The 19984-nt window shown below is 49.3% G+C and overlaps 2 protein-coding genes across 2 annotated transcripts; one reads left to right on the top strand and one right to left on the bottom strand.

The window, feature by feature from the left end:
• Positions 1-6978: 6978 nt before the first annotated feature.
• On the top strand, positions 6979-10980 carry LOC123159847 (uncharacterized). The gene is made up of 6 exons (XM_044577661.1): positions 6979-7277; positions 8196-8390; positions 8562-8678; positions 8764-8913; positions 10350-10408; positions 10611-10980. Exons 1-6 carry the CDS (start codon positions 7089-7091, stop codon positions 10744-10746), a joined length of 846 nt encoding a protein of 281 aa, XP_044433596.1. The 5' UTR covers positions 6979-7088; the 3' UTR covers positions 10747-10980.
• Positions 10981-11344: 364 nt separating this feature from the next.
• LOC123159659 (uncharacterized membrane protein At1g16860) lies at positions 11345-14058 on the bottom strand. The gene is made up of 4 exons (XM_044577483.1): positions 12964-14058; positions 12268-12408; positions 11964-12178; positions 11345-11868 (listed from the first exon to the last, which is right to left on the bottom strand). Exons 1-4 carry the CDS (start codon positions 13639-13641, stop codon positions 11676-11678), a joined length of 1227 nt encoding a protein of 408 aa, XP_044433418.1. The 5' UTR covers positions 13642-14058; the 3' UTR covers positions 11345-11675.
• Between the last annotated feature and the right edge of the window lie 5926 nt (positions 14059-19984).

Genomic DNA, 19984 nt, shown 5'->3' with positions numbered 1-19984 from the left:
GGCGGCGGCGCGAGGGCCCGCACGGTCCCGCGATGGGCTCCGTGGGCCGGTGGCGGAGGGTGGCGGTGGCGCGCCACGTGGCGGCCTCCGATTGGCGCGGGGAGCGGCGACGGACATGTCCGGCCGGGGGCGGACGTGTCCGGCGCGGAGAGGGGGGAATTTTAGGGTTTCGTCTGCGAAATCATCCGCAAATTTCGGGGGAGGGGCTAGTTTTATAGGTAGAAGGAGCTAGGAGAGTCCAAATGAGGAGCGGTTTTCGGCCACACGATCGTGATCGAACGACCAAGAGCATGGAGGGGAGTTCGATGGGTTTTGGGCCAGTTTGGAAGGGGTGTTGGGCTGCAAGGAGAAGGAGGCTTTACGGTTACCTGGTTAACCGTTGGAGTACCAAACAAACTCCAAATGGCATGAAACTTGACAGGCGGTCTACCGATGCTATACCAAGGCCACTTGGCAAGCCTCGGGCCATTCCGAGAAAGTTCAATACCCGCACACGAAGAGAGGCAAGAAGGGGACGCCGGATGACATAGAAGCGCCGGATTGCAAAACGGACAACGGGGAAAAGGCTCGGATGCATGAGACGAACACGTATGCAATGCAATGCACATGATAACATGATAAAATGCAACACGCAAGCAAATGACATGGCAACAACAACGAGTAACTAGCAGACACCTGGCGCATCAAATCCGGGGCATTACACCTATGGCCCCCGGGTCTATCTTCCATCATATAAGTTTCCAGTCTACTTTATTTTGCAATCTTTATTTTCCAATCTATATCATAAAAATACCAAAAATATTTATCTTATCCTATTATCTTTATCAGATCTCACTTTTCCAAGTGGCCGTGAAGGGATTGACAACCCCTTTATCGCGTTGGTTGCGAGGTTCTTGTTTGTTTGTGCAGGTACGAGGGACTTGCGTGGAGCCTCCTACTGGATTAATACATTGGTTCTCAAAAACTGAGGGAAATACTTACGCTACTTTGCTGCATCACCCTTTCCTCTTCAAGGGAAAACCAACGCAGTGTTTAAGAGGTAGCAGAGGCGGCAGGCCCTCACCCTTGGCAATCCGAGCCATCTAGTGGCACTTTCGAGTGGTGTGGTTAGACGGCTTCACATCGCTGTGGAACTTGCACGAAGCGTCAAGGGTTTGCTCGAAGGAGAAGGCGGGCAGCCATGCGGCATTGCCGCCCTTCTGGTGCTTGGGGCCAGGTTGCCCTTCCGGCTGCTGGTCTTCGACTGTTGCCACTTGCCGGCTATTGGAAGCCGGCTGTTGGGCCTTGTGCTTGTTGTTGTTCGGCTGCTAGCGCCATTGGAGTCACCAGCCGGCGTCTAGGGAGCCAGCGGGAGCACCTTCTTGGACCCGTCAACCCGGATTTCCATCTTCATGGAGGAGTCAGTGCTGGTGTACTTGTCCACCACGATCAGGAGCTCGTCCAGAGTGGTCGGCTCATCGCACAAGAGCTTGTGCTTGAGCATGGTGCCTTCCCTGCACCCGTCGGTGAAGTACTCGATGGCTTGCACCTCGTGCACCCCTTCGCAGGAGTTGCGCAACTCGGCCCAGCGCGTCAGGTAGTCACGGGTGGAATCGGTCGGACCCTGAATGCACATGGAGAGTTGGCAAGGCTTGGGTGGCCGCTTGTAGGTGCTGGTGAAGTTGCGGATGAAGACATCGGCAAAGTCCAGCCAGCTGTTGACGCTGTACGGCTTGAGGCTGTTCAGCCATGTCCGGGCCGTGCCCTGGAGCGTGAGCGGAACATACTTCACGGCAACGCGCTTGTTGCCGTTTGCTATGCTGACGGCAGTGGAGTAGTCGACTAGCCCTCCGGCTTCACGAAGCCGTTGTACTTGGGAGTATCTCGAGGGAGCGAGAACCCTTTGGGGAAGGGCTCGTCGCGAATGCGGGGGCCAAAGCAGGCCGGGTCGATTGCATCCTCTTCTTCTACGGCCAGGGACCGGGCGAGCCACTCGATCCTGTGGCGCGCATCATTCTCTCCGACTCCTTCATGGGGGTCTAGTCGGCCTCCGAGAGTTGGATGATCCACAAGTGGTGGAGAGGGAAGCCTCTCCCTACAAGAAGGAGGCAGATGCTCATCCCGCCGGCTCTCCGCTCGTGGACGACCATGCTGGTCACGCACTACCATGAGGCGGGTGTGCCGGCTACTGCTAGCAGCCGGCTCCGGGTCTTGCTGATCTCGGCGGCCACCCGTTGGGGACCGGGAGGTCGCCCCATGCTCGCGGCGGGGGTGGGGGGTGGTTTTTTCCTTGCTTGCTGACTTCCATCACGCGACGGCCTGCGTCTTGCTGCAAGGCCGTTGTGTCAAGGAGTTCCTGGAGGCATGCCATCTGGCTGCGCCGCTCGTCGCCTTCCAGGTGGTCCAGCTCATCTGCTGCCGCCTGGGCAGCGCGCGGGTTCTCCATTGGGGTAGCGTAGACTGGGTGCCCGACTCCCAGCATGCTAGCTATGGCCGCGTCGTGCTGCCGAACCGTTCCGGCCCGGCTGGGCTCGCCAGCAGCCGGAGTGCCACCCACAATGTGGTCGATCTCGCACCGGCGGGCCTCGGCACGACGCCTCATGGTTGCCAGCTTGTTGGCGCTGCCGAGGAGCGTGACGCGGAACACCTCCAGGGTCGCTATGTCAGCATTGGCAGCGACGGGGGTGGCGAGGCCTTGCAACGCGGCTCGAAGTGGGTCCTGGACCGCTCCAACGGAGTCCCCGCTGCGATCGGTAACCATCACCTCCGCGGTGATGCCGGCATTGGCGCCGCTGGCAACGGGAGGAAGTGGATCGTCGATGATCACCACATTGCTAGGTCGACGTCGGAGTCGATGAGCATCTCGACGGGCTCGATGAAGAGGTCGGTGGAGCCAACGGACTCCAAATCAGAGGCGGGCTCGTTGGCGATGCAGAACTTGCCGAGGAGGTCGACGAGGCAGCTCGCGGGGCAGGCTGCTCCTGCATCAGGCGCGGGCTCGTCGGAGAGGCTGATCTTGCCGACGAGGTCGGTGACGCTGTTCATGGAGCAGGCCGCCTCCGCATCAGGCAGCGTGCTGGTGCAAGCACTAGCGGGCGTGCCGGGCTGGCTGATCAGGCCGGCCGCGACATGCTCACCGGAGAGGAAAAGGGTTCCCGTCCAGAACGCGTCTTCAACCGATGGTGCACTTATTCCCACAGTGAGCGCCAAATGTTGGGGTAATCTAGCGACATATGCCAGGGGGTGGCTTATCATGGATGGGGACAGGAGTACGTCGTCGGGCCCTGGAAGTGGGAGTGAGCGAGATCTCGAACACCTACGAGTCTTACCCATGTTCGGGGCTCTCCGTGGAGATAACACCCCTAGTCCTGCTCTGCGCGGTCTCCGCATGATGACTATGATCAGATAAGTGGCTACAAGGTTGCTCCTTAAGTTGTTCGACTAGAGGAGGAAGAAGGGCAAGGCTAGCTCCTTTGCCTCTTTAGCTATGGGTGTGTGTGCTTTGCGTGGGGGATGAACCCTTTGCATGGGTGAACCTGAGGGGTTTATATAGGCCTACCCCCTAGGGGTAAAATGGTAATATGGTCAGTAGGACCCGGACGTCAATGTCTTGGGGCGCCGGATTCTCCACCGGCTGCTGAGGCCTGCTGCCTGGTGGGTCCCGCCGGCTGCCGCGAACCCGACTGACAGGTAGGGCCCGCCGCCTGCGGGCCATGTTGACTGCCTTTTGCTGTAGCCTCACCCTTGATGACAGAGGTATTGTCGGGGGGGGCGCATGGCTACAGTCCCTCCGCTTGGCGGGCGCTTACTGTAGCCACACCCCATCTCATCAGATTAATGGCGTGCAGATCCCGAGGAGAGGAAGGGTCGTCTGCTAGGAGCCGGCCCGCCCTGGAGTCCGCCTTCCCGGGGTACGCCGTCTTCTGGTGCTCACAGACAAGTAGGGCCCACTGCCTGCGGGCCGTACCGACCGCTCGTCGTGGAAGCATGGCCCTGGCTGACGCGGGCTGCGTCATGAGCCGTATGGCTATAGTGTCGCGCCGGGTGAGGGGTGTCCGCTTGGTACGCCCGCACTGTGGCCACGCTCCTTCGGATTCGGGGGGAGCAGGTGGTCCTGTAGCCACGTCCCGTCTCGTCGTAGTAAATGGGTGCAAACTCTGAGGAAAAGCAGGGCCGCCTGCTAGATGTCGGCCCCCTGAGGCCGCCTTCTGAGAGTGTGCTGTCTTCTGGCAGCCGGCCTCCTGGACCAGCTGGCCCAAGGAGCCGGCCGTACGTCCGGAAGGTGCGAGGGGCTTTACTGGCCCCGATATCTTGAAATGTTATGGGGTGCTGATGAGGCTACCGGTGGTCAATCCCTCCGACACATAGGAATAGGAAAATCATTGAAGTGAGATCGACATGTATCTCAATTCTTATAAGAAAAGGAGAACCGACCTGTGGTTGGATGGTTAGGAAGACAGTGGTATCCCCAGCCCACTAGGGTTCAAGTCTTATAATTGACATTGGTGCTCGCATTTTTCTGAATTTATTTCAGATTTTCCTGCGATGTTCGTTCAGTGGGAGGATCATTCCCGTCAACTACTACGAGGCTCCTATGGTGACTTCGTAAATCTTAAGATGCTATGCGGTCTTAATCTCTCGGAGGTGCTCATAAGGGTAGGGCGTGCGTGCTTGCGTTCATAACGGCGAGTGTATGCTCGTGTTTGTGAGCGACTTCGATTGTACCACGTTAAAGAAAAAGATGTCATTTGATGCATATGATAAAAAAATCATTAAGTTTAGGCTAATGCTTCTTTTTATTGAATATGAAGGATTGATTTTTATCCTACATGGAAATGTTTATCAAATTCTACAAACCAAAGGGCTTCAAAAAAATTCCTTTAAAAATCCTAGCCTATGGAATTCGTACAAAATTCCTACAGACCAAAGGTGTCCTTAGTATTACGTTCTTAGTTCTTACATGGATTTTAAGAAAGATAATAATGGTGGCCTGCATGAGTACCGGCAGACAGATCAATGATCATTGTTCCACAAATGCAAGTAGTTGATGCAATTCTGAACATGCCAAACCCTTTTCTCCATTCCGCTGTTCCGCCCATGCTACCCCGCGTGTCACTCTGATTTGCGTTTCTCATATGAGTTGGATTATCCTACCAATTTTTATCGTACTAGGTGTCATAATAATATACGACAATCTAATTAAAAACACACAAATCTAATCTTTTTTTTGAGCATCAGTACAGACACAAGCGCTCATATATACGCGCATACACTCATTCCTATGAACGCACACACGCACACCATACCCCTATGAACACCTCCGAGAGACTGAGCCGGCATATCATCGCCGGAAATCCTGAAATAAATTCAGAAATAATGCGAACACCAGGATTTGAACCCCGGTGGGCTGAGGATACCACTATCCACCTAATCAACTCAACCACAGGTTGGTTCGCACACACAAATCTAATCTAGTGCCACACAAATTTAGTTGGACCATTGCAACTATGTCTTGAGCATACACATGAATGGATATGTTGATTTGGTTAATTTTGTTGACATATTTGTGACCGTGTATTATATGTTTTCTGTTTTTCATGATGGATGCCAGAGGAAAGTCTCATAGCGTTTTTATATTTTGGCAACTTAAACATTTTCTCAATTGTTAGTCAATCATTAATAAATTGGATCAACGTGTGATGCATGATGTGCATTCCTTTTTTTTTTGAGGGAATGATGTGCATTCCAGTGACACAATTGTATAACAAATTAAAAACAAATTGTTAAAAGGAAGGGTCGCGCTAACTGCCATACGTGTGGCAGGAAGGGAGATGCATCGCACGTCTCTAATGTAAATAGATTGCCACGTCATCGCATGCATGCATGCAGGAATTTTTTTGGATTTTCAGTTTTTAAAATGTTTTATCTCTTAAACGAAAAATCCGATTGAAAATCCGTTTTCACCATTAAATCCCTCGCGATGAGATCTTCGAAACTAGATCTCATGTTGATATGTTTTGATGAATTTTTTTTTTTGATTAAAAGTTGTCATGTCTATTGCATATGAATTGCCATGATGTTTATACTGAAGTTGCCATGATATGTTTCAGCTATTTTCTTCTACATTTAAAAGTAAATTTTGACATTTATAAAACGGGGAATTAAGAAACTAGACTTGCCATGAACCATAAACTAAAATTGCCATGATACATGCACGTAAAATTGCCATGGTTCATACAAAAAATAATTTTCATGATCAAAGTACTGGAGTTGCCATCATCAAAATACTAAAATTGACATGATCTACAAACTAAAATTGCCACATGGCAACTTTAGTTTAAGCCCTATGGCAACTGCAGTGTAAACATCGTGGCAACTTCTGGCAAAAAAAAAATTCGTCGAAATATATCAACATGGGGTCTAGTTTTGAAGACCTCGTCGAGACGGATTTAATGGTGAAAACGGATTTTTAGTTCGCTTTTTTATTTAGGAGATACAACATTTTTAAGCCGAAAACCAAAAAAAATTCCGCTGATGTCATCTATTCATACGTGGCAAAATGAGTGGTGATGGAGGTGTGTGGGCGATGTGCAAACGTCCACACGTATGGGCGTTAACATTTCTGAAAAGGAAACAAGTAGACACCTGCTAGTAAACACCGAATATCACGAGTATATTCTCCTTTTTTTTCGAGAGACAGTAGGCAAATAATCACATTTTTACAGTTCAAAACACGTCGATAGTGCGACACAAAAAACATCATCATTAGATTTGGATTGTGATTTCATACTCCAAACCTGACGGCCAAAACAAAGTGCATTTTTCATTGTGAACAAACAAAGGGTAGCAGTATAAATTTAGGTGAAGCACATGCCTGGGGCCGGCGGCGGTCGTAGTCCGCCGAGAGGCCGAAAACACCGTGGTCCGGCCTGGCCGTGTGGATCCATCCATCAATCCATCCACCCGAAGCAAGAGCGAGACGGAGATATCCCGTGTGCGTCCCGCTGTTCGCTTCTCCCGCATCCCGATAGCACCAGCAAGCAAAACCCCCCTCCCCTCCCCCCTCTCTGCTCCATCCAGTCCTTCCTCCCTCCCCCGCCCGCCGTCCCATGGCGTCCCTCCTCCGCACGGCCGCCGCGCTCGCGCCCCCGCCGTCGTCCGCCCGGGAGACGCGGCGGCCGTCGTGCGCCGCCTCCCTCGCCTGCTCCCGGCGCGCGCCGGCGAGCCCGCTACGCGCGCCGCCTCTGCCCCGGCCACGGCGATTGGGGCCCGATGAGGCCGCGCATACGGCCACTCAGGTGAGGCATGGCGTCCCCACCCCTGGTGCTTCATCTGTAGCGTTCGTAGATTGTGTTGTTTCTTCCATTTTTTCTAGTGGATATGGAGTAAATTTTATCTTACGAAAATGTATGTACTACTATTAGATTTCTGATGATGCATCGTATCTGTTGAAAATTGGATGTCGGAGTTGGAATTTAGAAATCGCAGATTGTTTGTTCTGGGCACGCACAATTTGCTTAGTAGTACCATCCTGTCTGTCTTGAAAGTGATAATATGACCATCATCTGCTTTGCACTAACATCAGTGGCACAGGCAAAGTTATTTCCCGCTAGAGTTTCTTGTTCAGACATTTGTAATTCAAGATCTCATTTTCCTAAAAGCTTAATGGCTTTAGATGCACAAACCTTTTGAGCTTGGGTTGTTGGGTGCGAATTGCAAAGTGTAGTATTTCTTTTTCAGTTGGACAGCTGCTGCTATATGCTGTTGTCTCTGTTATTCTCAAGTGGCCTTGGTAGGAATCTTGGAACTTTAAAGTGTAATATTTGCTTTCCAGTTGTTTTATGTTCAGTTGAACAGGTGCTGCCATATATTCTGTGCAATATTTTGACTTTTGAGTGGCCTTGGTAGGCATCTTTGAACTGCTATATGCCATATGCCCATATGACCTGAATAGGAATCTTTGAACGAATGAATAGGAATCTCCGGAATACCACATGTAACTCCAGTATGACGAAAACATTTTGGATGTGCTGGACACATGTCCGTGTTTCATATCTGACATGAATAGACGAGTATAATCAATTCCGACCATTGTGCAGGAGAGCAAACCATAAACCTTAGATATTGCTCTACTTATTTGATGTCAGTATGCTGTAATATATTTGGTTTTCACTAATGATTTACTGCCAGGGGCTGTTTTTATTGTGCTCGTATAGTTTCTCTGCCGATACATGAGAAGAGATGGGCATGAAGGTGATGGAAGAACTCAAGGACAAGACGAACCTATTATGTTTGGGCCAGATGATGACGATGGTGCAAAGATTCCTACTCAAGTAGAGACTCTTGTTAGAGGCACTGCAACAGTTGATGCTCCAGAATACAAGCCACTCCCAGATCTCGATTACCTTCAGGTGCCTTTTACTCTTCTCTTTTCATTTTATTAAGTTCAGTGTCTAAACTTTGCCTGGGATCACCGAATATTCCATGCAGTTCATCAATCTTTAGTGTAATAATATGCGTATCAATACTTGACTTGTTGGTTTATACTATGGGTTAATCTCACTTTATTGGTGACGATACAGGAATTGCTGGCTATTCAGCAGCAAGGACCCCGATCAATAGGTTTCTTTGGTACCCGGAACATGGGTTATATGCATCAACAACTTATTGAGATCTTGAGTTATGCTATGGTCATAACAGTATGTCACTGTGCTATATGTTATCATTGTTCATTGCATCTTGATTCCTCCACACCTGTAATTAATGTTTATGTGTTAATTGCAGAAAAATCATATATTCACATCTGGTGCTTCTGGGACTAATGCAGCTGTTATTAGGGGTGCTTTGAGAGCTGAGAAGCCAGAATTGCTTACCGTAATTTTGCCTCAAAGTCTAAAGAAGCAACCTCCTGAAAGCCAAGAGCTATTATCTAAAGTAAGAATATGCGGTATTTCAGTTCTGTATAGGTCATTCTAGTTTATTTTTGTTCCAAAACTTTACTAGGAACCCTAAATACACCAGCTTTCTTTTTGTATTATATTTTCTATTCATGCCAATTTGTAATTGTCTATGTCTAGATTGCTCATCACAATCTCAGTGCGTCCATAACCAAATAATGGAAAGGTTCATTATATGAGAATTCCGCATAAAATTGAATAACATGAAGTCATAAGCTGAACCCCTCAATCAACCTGTGAATGAACTTTGTCTATTGGACCCAAGTCATGGTCAAAGGTGATAACCAACAACTGATTGAATGGCTTGTATTGTGACCTGTGAAGTTTCAGGCTTCCGTTATCAGAGAAGTTATCACCTGATATGTCCATTATGAACAATCTTAGAAATGCATGCAGTTATTTTATTCTCATTCAGACCTTGGATTTTTAATCTTGATCATACAATAGAAGCACGTGAGGGGAAAAAGCCTGCCCTCATCTGCCCTGCCCCTCTCCAAGCTCCTCTTTCAGGCTCTGCACTCATTTTCGGTTAGCCTCAGGTAACTAGAGGGAAAAGGACCGAGAATGATCTTCAACAGCTTTAGATCTTGATCTGGACACCTAGGATTTAGACTCCTGGATCTGCTACTTCTCACCTTCTCTGCCCACTGAAGCGAACCAGTGTGGTTAAGGTATCCCAGTCTCCTGTCCACAGTGGTAGAGGGTGCCATTTTCAGACTGTTCGCTGGTAACCCTTGGAGTTGCTGATGCAAATCCTACTGGCAGACATCTGAGCCATGGAGGCACCGCTACATTGTTTTTAAGGCGTCCTGCCTTAGACGCTTAGGCGATAAGGCGCCATGGCAGCGCCTTACAAATATGCCCGCCTTAGGTGCTTAGGCGTCACCTACCCGCTAGAGCAGGTATGCTTGTCTTAGGTCGCTTTACCACCTTATAAACAATGCACTGCTATGCTGGAGAATATGTGCTTCATCGTCTACTCCACCAGTGAGATGATATATTTTACTTCGCCAAGCCCAAGTACCAGTCTGTAGCAGTTCCATTTCAGGGTACTTTGGTGTCCTGTGCTGAAAATTTCCTAACCAGTCCAGGTTTCAGAGATCTCAATCTTCTGAGACCATCTTTTCTTAAAAGGATAAACTAACAACACTTTATTTATTGACCGAGTAGTATCTTATCAGGTGATTTGAGTTAACAAACAAAACCGCAGAACTAAAATTGTAGGGATTCCCGAGGCACCACCAGGGCTCCTAGGATTCTTGGCAACTTACTAGATCAATGCTGTAACATGTGTTAGTTCTAACAAAGTGCCTCGCAGAAGTGATTTCTTATCCTGCTTTAGCTTGCAAAGCTGATGCTCTGTTTTCAGGTGATACATTGGATATGTTTCAGTGACATTCTGTTAATTTTCAGGTACAAAACTTGATTGAGAAACCTCAGTATGACCATCTACCACTAATTGAGGCTAGCAGGTTTGTTAGCTTTCTGTTCAAATTGCTTTCAGTTCCTATTCTTTAGCTTTGGGTTCACTTTCTGTTGTTGTTGCTATGTCAGTAGTTTCATCACATTTGATTTGTCACACTTGATATTACCACTTTTGATGAAATATATATCATTTGATTTTTATTTGTCTTGTGCCATCACATTATAAAAATATCTCTTGTTATTTTTCAGGTTATGCAACATGGACATCATCTCGAAGGTCCAACAGGTGATATGCTTTGCGTTTCATGACAGCAGGCTGCTGATGGAGACCTGCCAGGAGGCAAAGAACATGCGGAAGATCGTAACGCTCTTCTACTTGGATTAGCTAGCACCTCGGGGCGCTTCTCCCCTTTTTGTCCTTAGGTCGGTGAATGGGATGCTATTCGGTTTAGTCATTCCTTTATACACTAAAGCTCTGGAGTAGGTTCAGGTTCGGGGCATAACAGTGTGTCTTGGGGCATTCTGCCCATTATTCAAATTCTTGGTAGAAACCAAATAAGCTTGTCGATATGTCTAGTCCGCCAGTAAAGAAAATAATTCAAGTTCTTATTATTAATAATTTCAAAGGGTATAGTATTGAAAAAAACTGTTTCCACCCTCAAAAAGAAAAAGGTAAAACTGTTTCCGAAGGCTGAGCTGAATTGGGGTTAACGACTTCTTCAACAATGTCACAGGTAGAGGGCTGCGAAAACTGTTTGAAGCTACTACCTCTGTTCCTAAATGCAAGACGTTTTTGCAGTTCAATTTGAACTGCAAAAATGCTGTGAACGGAGGTAGTAGTATATAATTTCAGATGTTTTGGGATCTCTGATGCATTTCACTAAATGCGAATGCGAAATCAGTATTATTAGTACATGTGAAAAGCATACATGGCTGAAAACAATGCAAAGCCAATCTTTTTACATGTGTAAAGCACACCTTGCTGCAAACAATGCAAAGCCAACCCTTTTACATGAGAAAAGGTGCCTGTGAAACATTACAATGGTTTAAGCACGCTGTGATCCAAAAAGCGACAGAGCTGTACTTGGAGAAGAGCAAAAAGAGGAAGAGAGAGAAAAAAAAGTACTGCTAGCACAACATCAAACCCGGGCAAGCCTATAAACACCACTCTAATTTACAGCATTCAGTATGCAGCAGATCCTTCTGCTGCGAAACCCAGACCTAATACGGTAGGCGCTGAAACTGTTAATATAGTCAACACTGAAACTGTCAAAGCAGCTCGAGGCCGGCCGGTCAGTCGTCGCAAGCTTAAGCTTAGACCATGTAGACGCCCTCGTCGGGGTCGTCGCTGCCGATGAGCACCAGCCCCTCGACGAGCACGGGGAACATGCACCTCGCCGGCTGGCAGCCGGTGGCCACCACGCCGTCCGGCGCGTCGACGACGTCGAAGGCGTGGTGCCTCTTGAGCACGCCGATCACGCTCGCCGTGTCTCCCTCCCTGATGAACCTGTCAAGGAAAAAGGAAGAAGTTGGTTGCAGCTTTGCTGAACATGTGACTTACTACATTGTTGTGCTCTGAAACTGAGCCACCAAGACCCTTACCCTTCTTCGACTCGCACGGCGCCGTCGCAGGACACGCCGGTGCTCGCCGCCCAGCTCTTGAGGCTCCGCGACGCGCCCTTGCCCTTGCCGTCGCCGCCATCGAAGCTGATGGTTTTCCGGTTGATCATCCAGGTGATCTTGGCGCCCTCCCCGGCGCGCACGTAGAACCTCCTCCCGGAGTTCCTGTCGGAGATGTAGAAGTTCGTCGACCGCGCCTGACAGGGTCACAAGACATACCGTTAACACCTGAGTGCACTTGTTCAGGCAGTGGGTTTACGAGGGTAGCAGAGCCTGACTGACTGACCTCGGAGTGCCTGAGCTGCCACCGGGAGCAGCAGCAGGTCCACGCCCACCCACGGCGGCCGTACATCCGGACCGACGTGAAGACGCACCGGGCGGCGTCGTGGAAGCAGGCTCCCACGGGCACCCGGCCGCAGGTCACTTGCTGAAATGCAAAGCACGGCACGGCGTCAGACCATGTCAGAGAATAGCTTCAGTAACTACACGCACACGCACGCTGGCACGGTGTAATGTTCAGCCTTTTTGTAAGTCTAATTATCTTTGGCTGATCATTGTTGGCTTGTTGCTTGCAGAGGTAATTAGCAATGCAGTGCCTTGGTGAAGCAAAAGTGGCCCGGTAGCTTGTGTTCCACCAGAGGTAATGCATGGCAGGGAAGCCATTGACCACCACATGTTGCTTAAACCCGTTTTTGACAGTCTCTGACGCTTACGATGTGCAAGCAAAGCAGCTCCAGCAGTTTGGACTGCCGGGTTAGATTGGCATATGCGTCGCTTGCTGCCGAGCTAAGCTTCAGGAGACGCCTCTGAAAGCTGGACAGTGGCACGCTCGAACTATATTCCGTTACGATGTTATTAAGCAATTAAATTAGCATGCAAATTCTTGGCAAACAACTGATGAAACGGTGTCTGATCATTGATCAACGTAGCGATAACGAATTTTGCACGTGAGCAAAACAGAAAGGTATGAGGCGCGGCTCACCCCGGTGATCTTGACGAGCTCGCCGATGGGCATGTCCCCCTGCTCGAACACCGTGTCGGGGGACAGCCGGAAGAACCGCTCCGCCTCCGCCGCGCACCGCAGAAAGTTCCAGGAGAGCACGGCCGCGGCTGCCGCCACGGCGCCACCTGCCGCCGCGAGCGCCTCCCACCGGCGCCACGCCACGAGGAAGAACAAGCCGGCGCCGACCCCGGCCGCGGCGGCCACGAGCAGCAGCACGTAGCACGCGAACGGGACGCCGAGCCTCGTGCTCCCGCGCGCCACGACGGGCGCCGCCTCCTCCATGGCGGCCGCGCGCCTCCTGCTCGCCTTCCTCCACGACCCTCCTCGCGCCGGCGACGGCGCGGCGGGAGGCGACGGGCCGACGAGGAGGCCCGAGTGCGAGAGCTGCGACAGCGGTCCGGACGCCGACGGCGACGGGGCAGGCCGAGGCGGCAGCGGCAGGTGCCCGGAGCTGCGGCGAGAGGAGGAGGCCGGGGACGGCGCCTGCGACTGCCACGCTGAGGAGGCGACGTCGAACATCCGGCCCAGCTCGCCGGACCGCGACAGGTCCCCGCCAGTGTACGGCGGCGTGGCCACCGACCCCGACGACAGATGCCGCTCCCGCTTCCTGTCCGGCGCCCGGCCGGACACGTACATGCCGCTCCCTATCTGATGCATCTCGACCCCTCCCTCCTGCGGCCGCCCCTCGTGATGTACGCCTGGCCGCCGCGAGCAAAAGCGATCGAGCGAGCTAGCTCGAGTAGTGGAAGCAGCACAAAGAAGAAGACGACGACGACGACGACGACGACGGCGTGATGTGAGGGCGAAGGCTAGCTGCTGCCGCTACCTCTTTAGCATGTCGTGATCGACCGGGCTATCGGGAACAGGGCGGCAAAGGACCGATCGACGCAACGGTGCGCTGCACTGGGCGCTAAGCAAGTTTTTATTCGGCCCGCCTGCTAGCTGCGCGCGTGTTCGTTGCGTGGTCGCGAATTAATTCGAGGTCGGCCGGCGTGACCGCTCCGGGCACTATCGATCGGTCGGAGCAAAACCGTTAGTTAGTTCAGCTTGGACCTAGTGGTGGCTTTGGCTTTGCATCTGGTCTGGCCGTGTGGGCAGCTAATGGAGCGTGAGCGAGCAATACGGACGGAAGGTGGCGGTGATGCTGAGGAACCACGCGCTCTTTTGGCCGGCAGCACGAGGGTACGTGGCGGGAGCTTAGGCGCGCGCGCAGGAGACGTCATTATTCTGCTATTTTCTGCCGGCGCATGTATCCAGACGTTGCTATGGGAATTTGTTGTTGTATTTTCATGAACAATATCGTACATACTATTTTAATTTTTTTTGCACGTGATGTTTCAATCAATAAATAATTTTTTTTTCTCAAATATGCACGAGTGTGCGTACTATATATTAAAAGAAAAGATGATGATTAGAAGATCCCTTCACGTTGGTGTTACATAAGGTTATATAACCCAACTTCACTCGGATTGCCCTCGCATCATGCCCGACCTCTATGGCCCCTAAGACTCTATCCATGTCTGATTTAAACAGGCCAGCCGCCTTCCACACCCCACATTTTATGGCAATCCGCTTAATTACAAATGAACTCGAAGGAGCATCTCCATCAAAAACGATCTCGTTTCTATGCTTTCAAAGCTCTCACATCATCAGAATCAACATGGCCCGAGCATCCTTGCCTCCCACGGCTCCGTCCGTGTTACTCGTGCACCAAGTTCCCAGGTTTGAAGTAGGGGTTGGTGTCCACTCTGTCTTGCCCCAAGCGGCGCAGACGCGCGCCTACACCTCGTAAAGGCGCATTGAAGTAGGATATGATGTATGCTTTCCTCCTCTTAGTCGCAGAATGGGCACGTCTCCTGGCGATCCAACCCTCATCTTGCCAACCTGTCGGAAGTCCGACATCGGTTCTGCAAGGCAAGCCAAGCAAATAAGCGACATCGAAGTGGTGCTTTGGACTTCCAAGTGAATTCCGCTGTTGGCGCTGCTTCCTTGGGCCAGAATTTCGTCTTATATGCTGATCTTGTGGAGTAGGATCCACTTGCATCCCAGGTCCACCGAATAGTGCCTACCACCTCTGGGTTTAGCTGCACCATTGTTAGCCTATCCCAAAGCCTCAGGTATTCATGAAGCATTTGTGTAGTAACCTCCGGCCCGACATCCAGCACCCAAGTTCCATTCGTTACACCTTGGCTGACCGTTCGATTTTCACGGATCCTTTTCCTCACTGAATCATAGATTGTTGGTGCCAACTCCTCCAACCTAAAGCCATCCAGCCATCGATCCTCCCAGAATAAGGTGTTTTCGCCATTTCCAACCATTGCACGGGTGGCTGCCTGAAACAGTTGCGTCGATCTTTTTGGGACAGCTATATCGAACTCCGTCCAAGGCCTAGTCTGATCCACAAATGTTTTTCTAACACGAAGCACTCAATTGCACCTCACAACTTAGTGTTCAACCTAATGGTTTTATCAAATCTGTGGAATTTAGTTTATATCACTACTTTTGCCTACTAAGTCTGCACGCCCACTCAGAAATTATTTCATTTCGTTAATGTACCTTAAATAACTAACCTTTGTTGCCTGGATTACTCGACATAGCAAGCCAACAATAGGATACTTTCGCGATTAGTATTTGACCAAAAGCTACTATATTTGGGGTTGCCAACCCACTGAACTTTGCATCTTTGTTGCCAACCCATTAAAAAAAGTGACTGAAAACTATCAAAATTTTCTAATTTTGTGACTAAAAACTACCAAGTCGTGTTGATGACCGTTTCAACCATTTAAACACGTTTCTGACATGGCTAGCCCACATGGCAGGTCGACGGCCGCCCTAACGGCTAAGGGTGCGTGCCTACCAGTCGTTAGTGGCGTGGCTCGGTCGGAACGAGCCAGGCTGGGTCAAAACGGTCGACTAGCTCGCCCTTCCCAGCATCACTCACTGTCCCCTGCTCACTCTCTGCTTCACTCCTCTCAATCTAGTGGCGGTGATGTGACGCCCAGATAATTAAGCTACAATAATCCCCCGTTAATGATGCCATGTCATCATATTACTGTTGCTGATCCTTACTTTATCCAAATCCCAATTCAAATTCAAATTAAAGTCCAAAATTCAAATTTCTCAAACATGCAAAATAAAATGTTCAAAGTGTGGCAAATAATCCCTGGATATTTGTCATGTTGGAACCAACCTTTTTTGAATTCTCAAAATGCCCCTGGGAGTTAATTTTTGGTCCAGCAGTAAATTAAATGGCCTTTGCAAAACAAATAAATATTTATTTAACTCCAATTGCCTCCAAACTTTATGTGCCACTCCAAAATATTGCGCTGGAATATTGTGCCAAATTTCAAGATCAACTAAATTCATTTGCTATGGCAACTAAATAGGAAACAATAGCTAAAATTTGAAAACAGATTTAAAAATGTGAAAAAGGAAAAGCCCCCTCCCTGCTAGGCATTGACCCAGATGGCCATCTGGCCCAACAGGCAACCAGGCCGGCCCAGCCCCTGCCTACACCTAACCCACTCCCCGAACCCTAATCTCTCTCGATCCCCACTCTCCCCCACTCTTCCCACGTCGCTCGCTCTCCCTCCCCCTCGACCAAGATCGGGGCTCGACCCTGCGACGCTCTTGACGTCGCTCGCCGCCCGGAGGCTTCCCCTCTCTTGCCGGACGCCTCACCTCCATAGGCCCCCGCCTCGCTGGACGCCCTCGCTGCCTCGACGCGCCAACCCTGTCGTCGGCGCCGCCCGTCACTGCCGGACTGCCCCGTACCCGCCTCTCCCTCGCCGGCCAACGTCGAGCCTCGTCGCCCCCCCCATTCGACTATATTGGGGGTGAGGACCCCCCATCTTCCCTTTCCCTCTGCCTTCCCGTGTCGTCGCCATTGGGTGGTATTAGGATCTTTTACTCCTCGACCTTTATTCTGGGACTCTAATCTCTCTTCTATTCGGGTTAAATGATTTTTTAGCTCTAACTCTAGGTTCTCGTAAATACTTTCTCCTGGAGAGCCACTCACTCCAGATGATTGCTTGGTGCACTAGAAGATTGTGAAGATACTCTCCGATGTTTTACCGAGTCCCTCGTACCCTTTGCCGTTGTGATCCCTACCACTAATAAATCCTTATGCGTAACTAACTATGTTGTTGTTCATACCTTCATCCCCAGTTGCTCTTGTTATTACAAGATGTCCTGAAATACTCTTCGATGTTCCGAGAATTCTTTATGCTTAATGCCCTACAGTTCCTTGCCGCATGAATACCCCTACGGATAATTACTTGCTCTTATCGAGTATCCATTCATCCCTAGTTATTCTTATGCTTCATAAGATACTTTGTAAAACAATCCGAGCTTTCGAGGACCTCTGTCGCCTATTGCTCTAGAAGGTCTTACATGCCTACACTCTGGTTAATTCCATATGCCTAGCTGTATCCATTGACGTCCTTTCTCATTATCATTTTGAGTCTTTCGATTTGATATGTTTGTGAATAGTTGCAATCATCAGTTGATCCTTATAGATTATCTTTCTGGCTCAGACGTCTTCCCAAACATGAGCTGGTTCTTGGCCAATCAGATTGCCATCGTTTGTGCCCTAAGTCTATTCAACTTATCCATCCTTGATCAGAGCATTTGCTTCTGATCCCTTGATTTTAGAAATCGTAATTCCGTTGCATTTGAGCCTTGAATTAGTCAGTTGTTTCTATAACCCGATCTCCTTGCATCCTTTCCTCTTCTGGTTGAGTACCGTTACTCACATCAGATCCCTCGTGGATCACCAGATTCTTTGTTGGGTTCTATCCGACAGTGTCCTTCATATTCAATAACCCTGTGAGCTTTTCCTCAGATACATATGCCTTTGGTAAATCCCCCGCTTTTGTCAACCATGCTCTGCCTCCGAGCTTGAGTTATTTATTCCTAAAAGTTGTGGTATAGGTTCCTAAGATGACCTAGAGGGTTGAACATACGCCTTCCCTAATCCGTGTGAACCCGAAGATTATGCGGGTTATATCTATTGGCTTTTCTTAAAAAAAATCAATTCTACAACTTCTTCGAAAGCAAGAAGTGAATGGAAGGTTGTGCATTAGAGAAGTGGGAGTCGACCTTGAACCTTTGTGTTCATGCCCATGGACTCGATGTGGAACTTATCATGGAAGCTTCTTGTTATAATGATAATCCCCTTGTGATAAGTTCATCTTGTATCTATATTTGGTCCTTTGCAACCGTGGTTCCGACCCTATAGTTTTCTTTGATCCCATTTCTCGGACAAGTTGAAGTACTTGTCTTCTTCAGATCATTTCACCCGTCCAACCTCTGTTCTGGTATACCCTTGAGTATTACCCTCTGGTATCTCGAGATTATCACGGAACTACATAACCTCTTATGAGTTCTTCATCAACCATTATTTCTCGCCGATTCCAATTTTCCACGGGTTCTGAGTTGTTAGACACTCAAGAACACTGATAACTGATTCGAGTCTACACTTTTCCCTTCCATTGTTTTGTTTAACCTTTCTTATAAACTAACATATCTGAGCAGTGATAACTCACTGCTTATGTAAACACCTCGGTATACTAACTCTGTTAGTAAGACCTTGTTACTATTGTTGATGACATTCCGGTAGCCATCGATGGACGAGAACTTTGCCTATTGGTCCAACTCGTCTTAACGAACGGGAAAATGGTTCTCTTCGTCCCTCGCCCTTGGTACCAACGTTGTTGCTGACATAACTGACAGGCAATACTTTGACCTGCCTTGCTATCATGACCATGCAAAATGTTAGGGCCCTTCCTGTTTTTTAACCCACATGGTGGGCCCATAACCCACAGTTCCACAGGATCAAAATCTGATTCTCATGTACATCCCTGTTTTCCAAAAATTGTTCCTCGTGCTTGGCTTCATATGTAATTCGCGAGCCACCTTCCTTTTGATCTGTTCTAGTATCAGGCGCAATACTTATTCCCATTGCTCTGACCCCGTTCACCCTCTATTTCAGGCAACGAACAATTGCGTACCCGCTTGAAGCTTTTTATTGCACCTTCTTACCTTGCCCTCGGAGACTTTCTTGAATTTCAACTCGAGAGATGCCTCTATGCCATGTTCAATGAGATAGCTCTCAGGTACCTATCTATTAAGCCTCTATGTGTTGAGTTCTGTCCTTCCCGAATCTTTCCCCCCTTACTCCACCCCTTGAATCTTGGGACGAGATTTCTTGTAGTGGAGGAGAATTGTGACGCCCGGATAATTAAGCTACAGTAATCCCCCGTTAATGGTGCCATGTCATCACATTACTATTGCTGATCCTTACTTTATCCAAATCCCAATTCAAATTCAAATTAAAGTCAAAAATTCAAATTTCTCGAACATGCAAAATAAAATGTTCAAAGTGTGGCAAATAATCCCTGGATATTTGTCATGTTGGAACCAACCTCTTTTGAATTCTCAAAATGCCCCTAGGAGTTAATTTTTGGTCCAGCAGTAAATTAAATGGCCTTTGCAAAATAAATATTTGTTTATTTAACTCCAATTGCCTCCAAACTTTATGTGCCACTCCAAAATATTGCGCTGGAATATTGTGCCAAATTTCAAGCTCAACTAAATTCATTTGCTATGGCAACTAAATAGTAAACAGTAGCTAAAATTTGAAAACAGATTTAAAAGTGTGAAAAAGTAAAAGCCCCCCTCCCTGCTGGGCCTTGACCCAGATGGCCAACTGGCCCAACAGGCCACCAGGCCGGCCCACCCCCTGCCTACACCTAACCCCACTTCCCGAACCCTAATCTCTCTCGATCCCCACTCTGCCCCACTCTTCCCACGTTGCTCGCTCTCCCTCCCCCTCGATCCAGATCGGGGCTCGACCCTGCGGTGCTCCCGCCACCACTCGCCGCCTGGAGGCCTCCCCTCCCTTGCCGAACGCCTCGCCTCCACAGGGCCCCGCCTCGCTAGACTCCCTAGCCGCGCCAACCTCGTCGCAGGCACCGCCCGTCACCGCCGGACTGCCCCG

This window comes from Triticum aestivum, chromosome 7B, assembly GCF_018294505.1.
Source record: "Triticum aestivum cultivar Chinese Spring chromosome 7B, IWGSC CS RefSeq v2.1, whole genome shotgun sequence".
In the NCBI taxonomy this organism is placed as follows: Eukaryota; Viridiplantae; Streptophyta; class Magnoliopsida; order Poales; family Poaceae; genus Triticum; species Triticum aestivum.
Note: the sequence above shows the minus strand (reverse complement) of the source record. Positions and strands in the feature narration are given on the sequence as shown.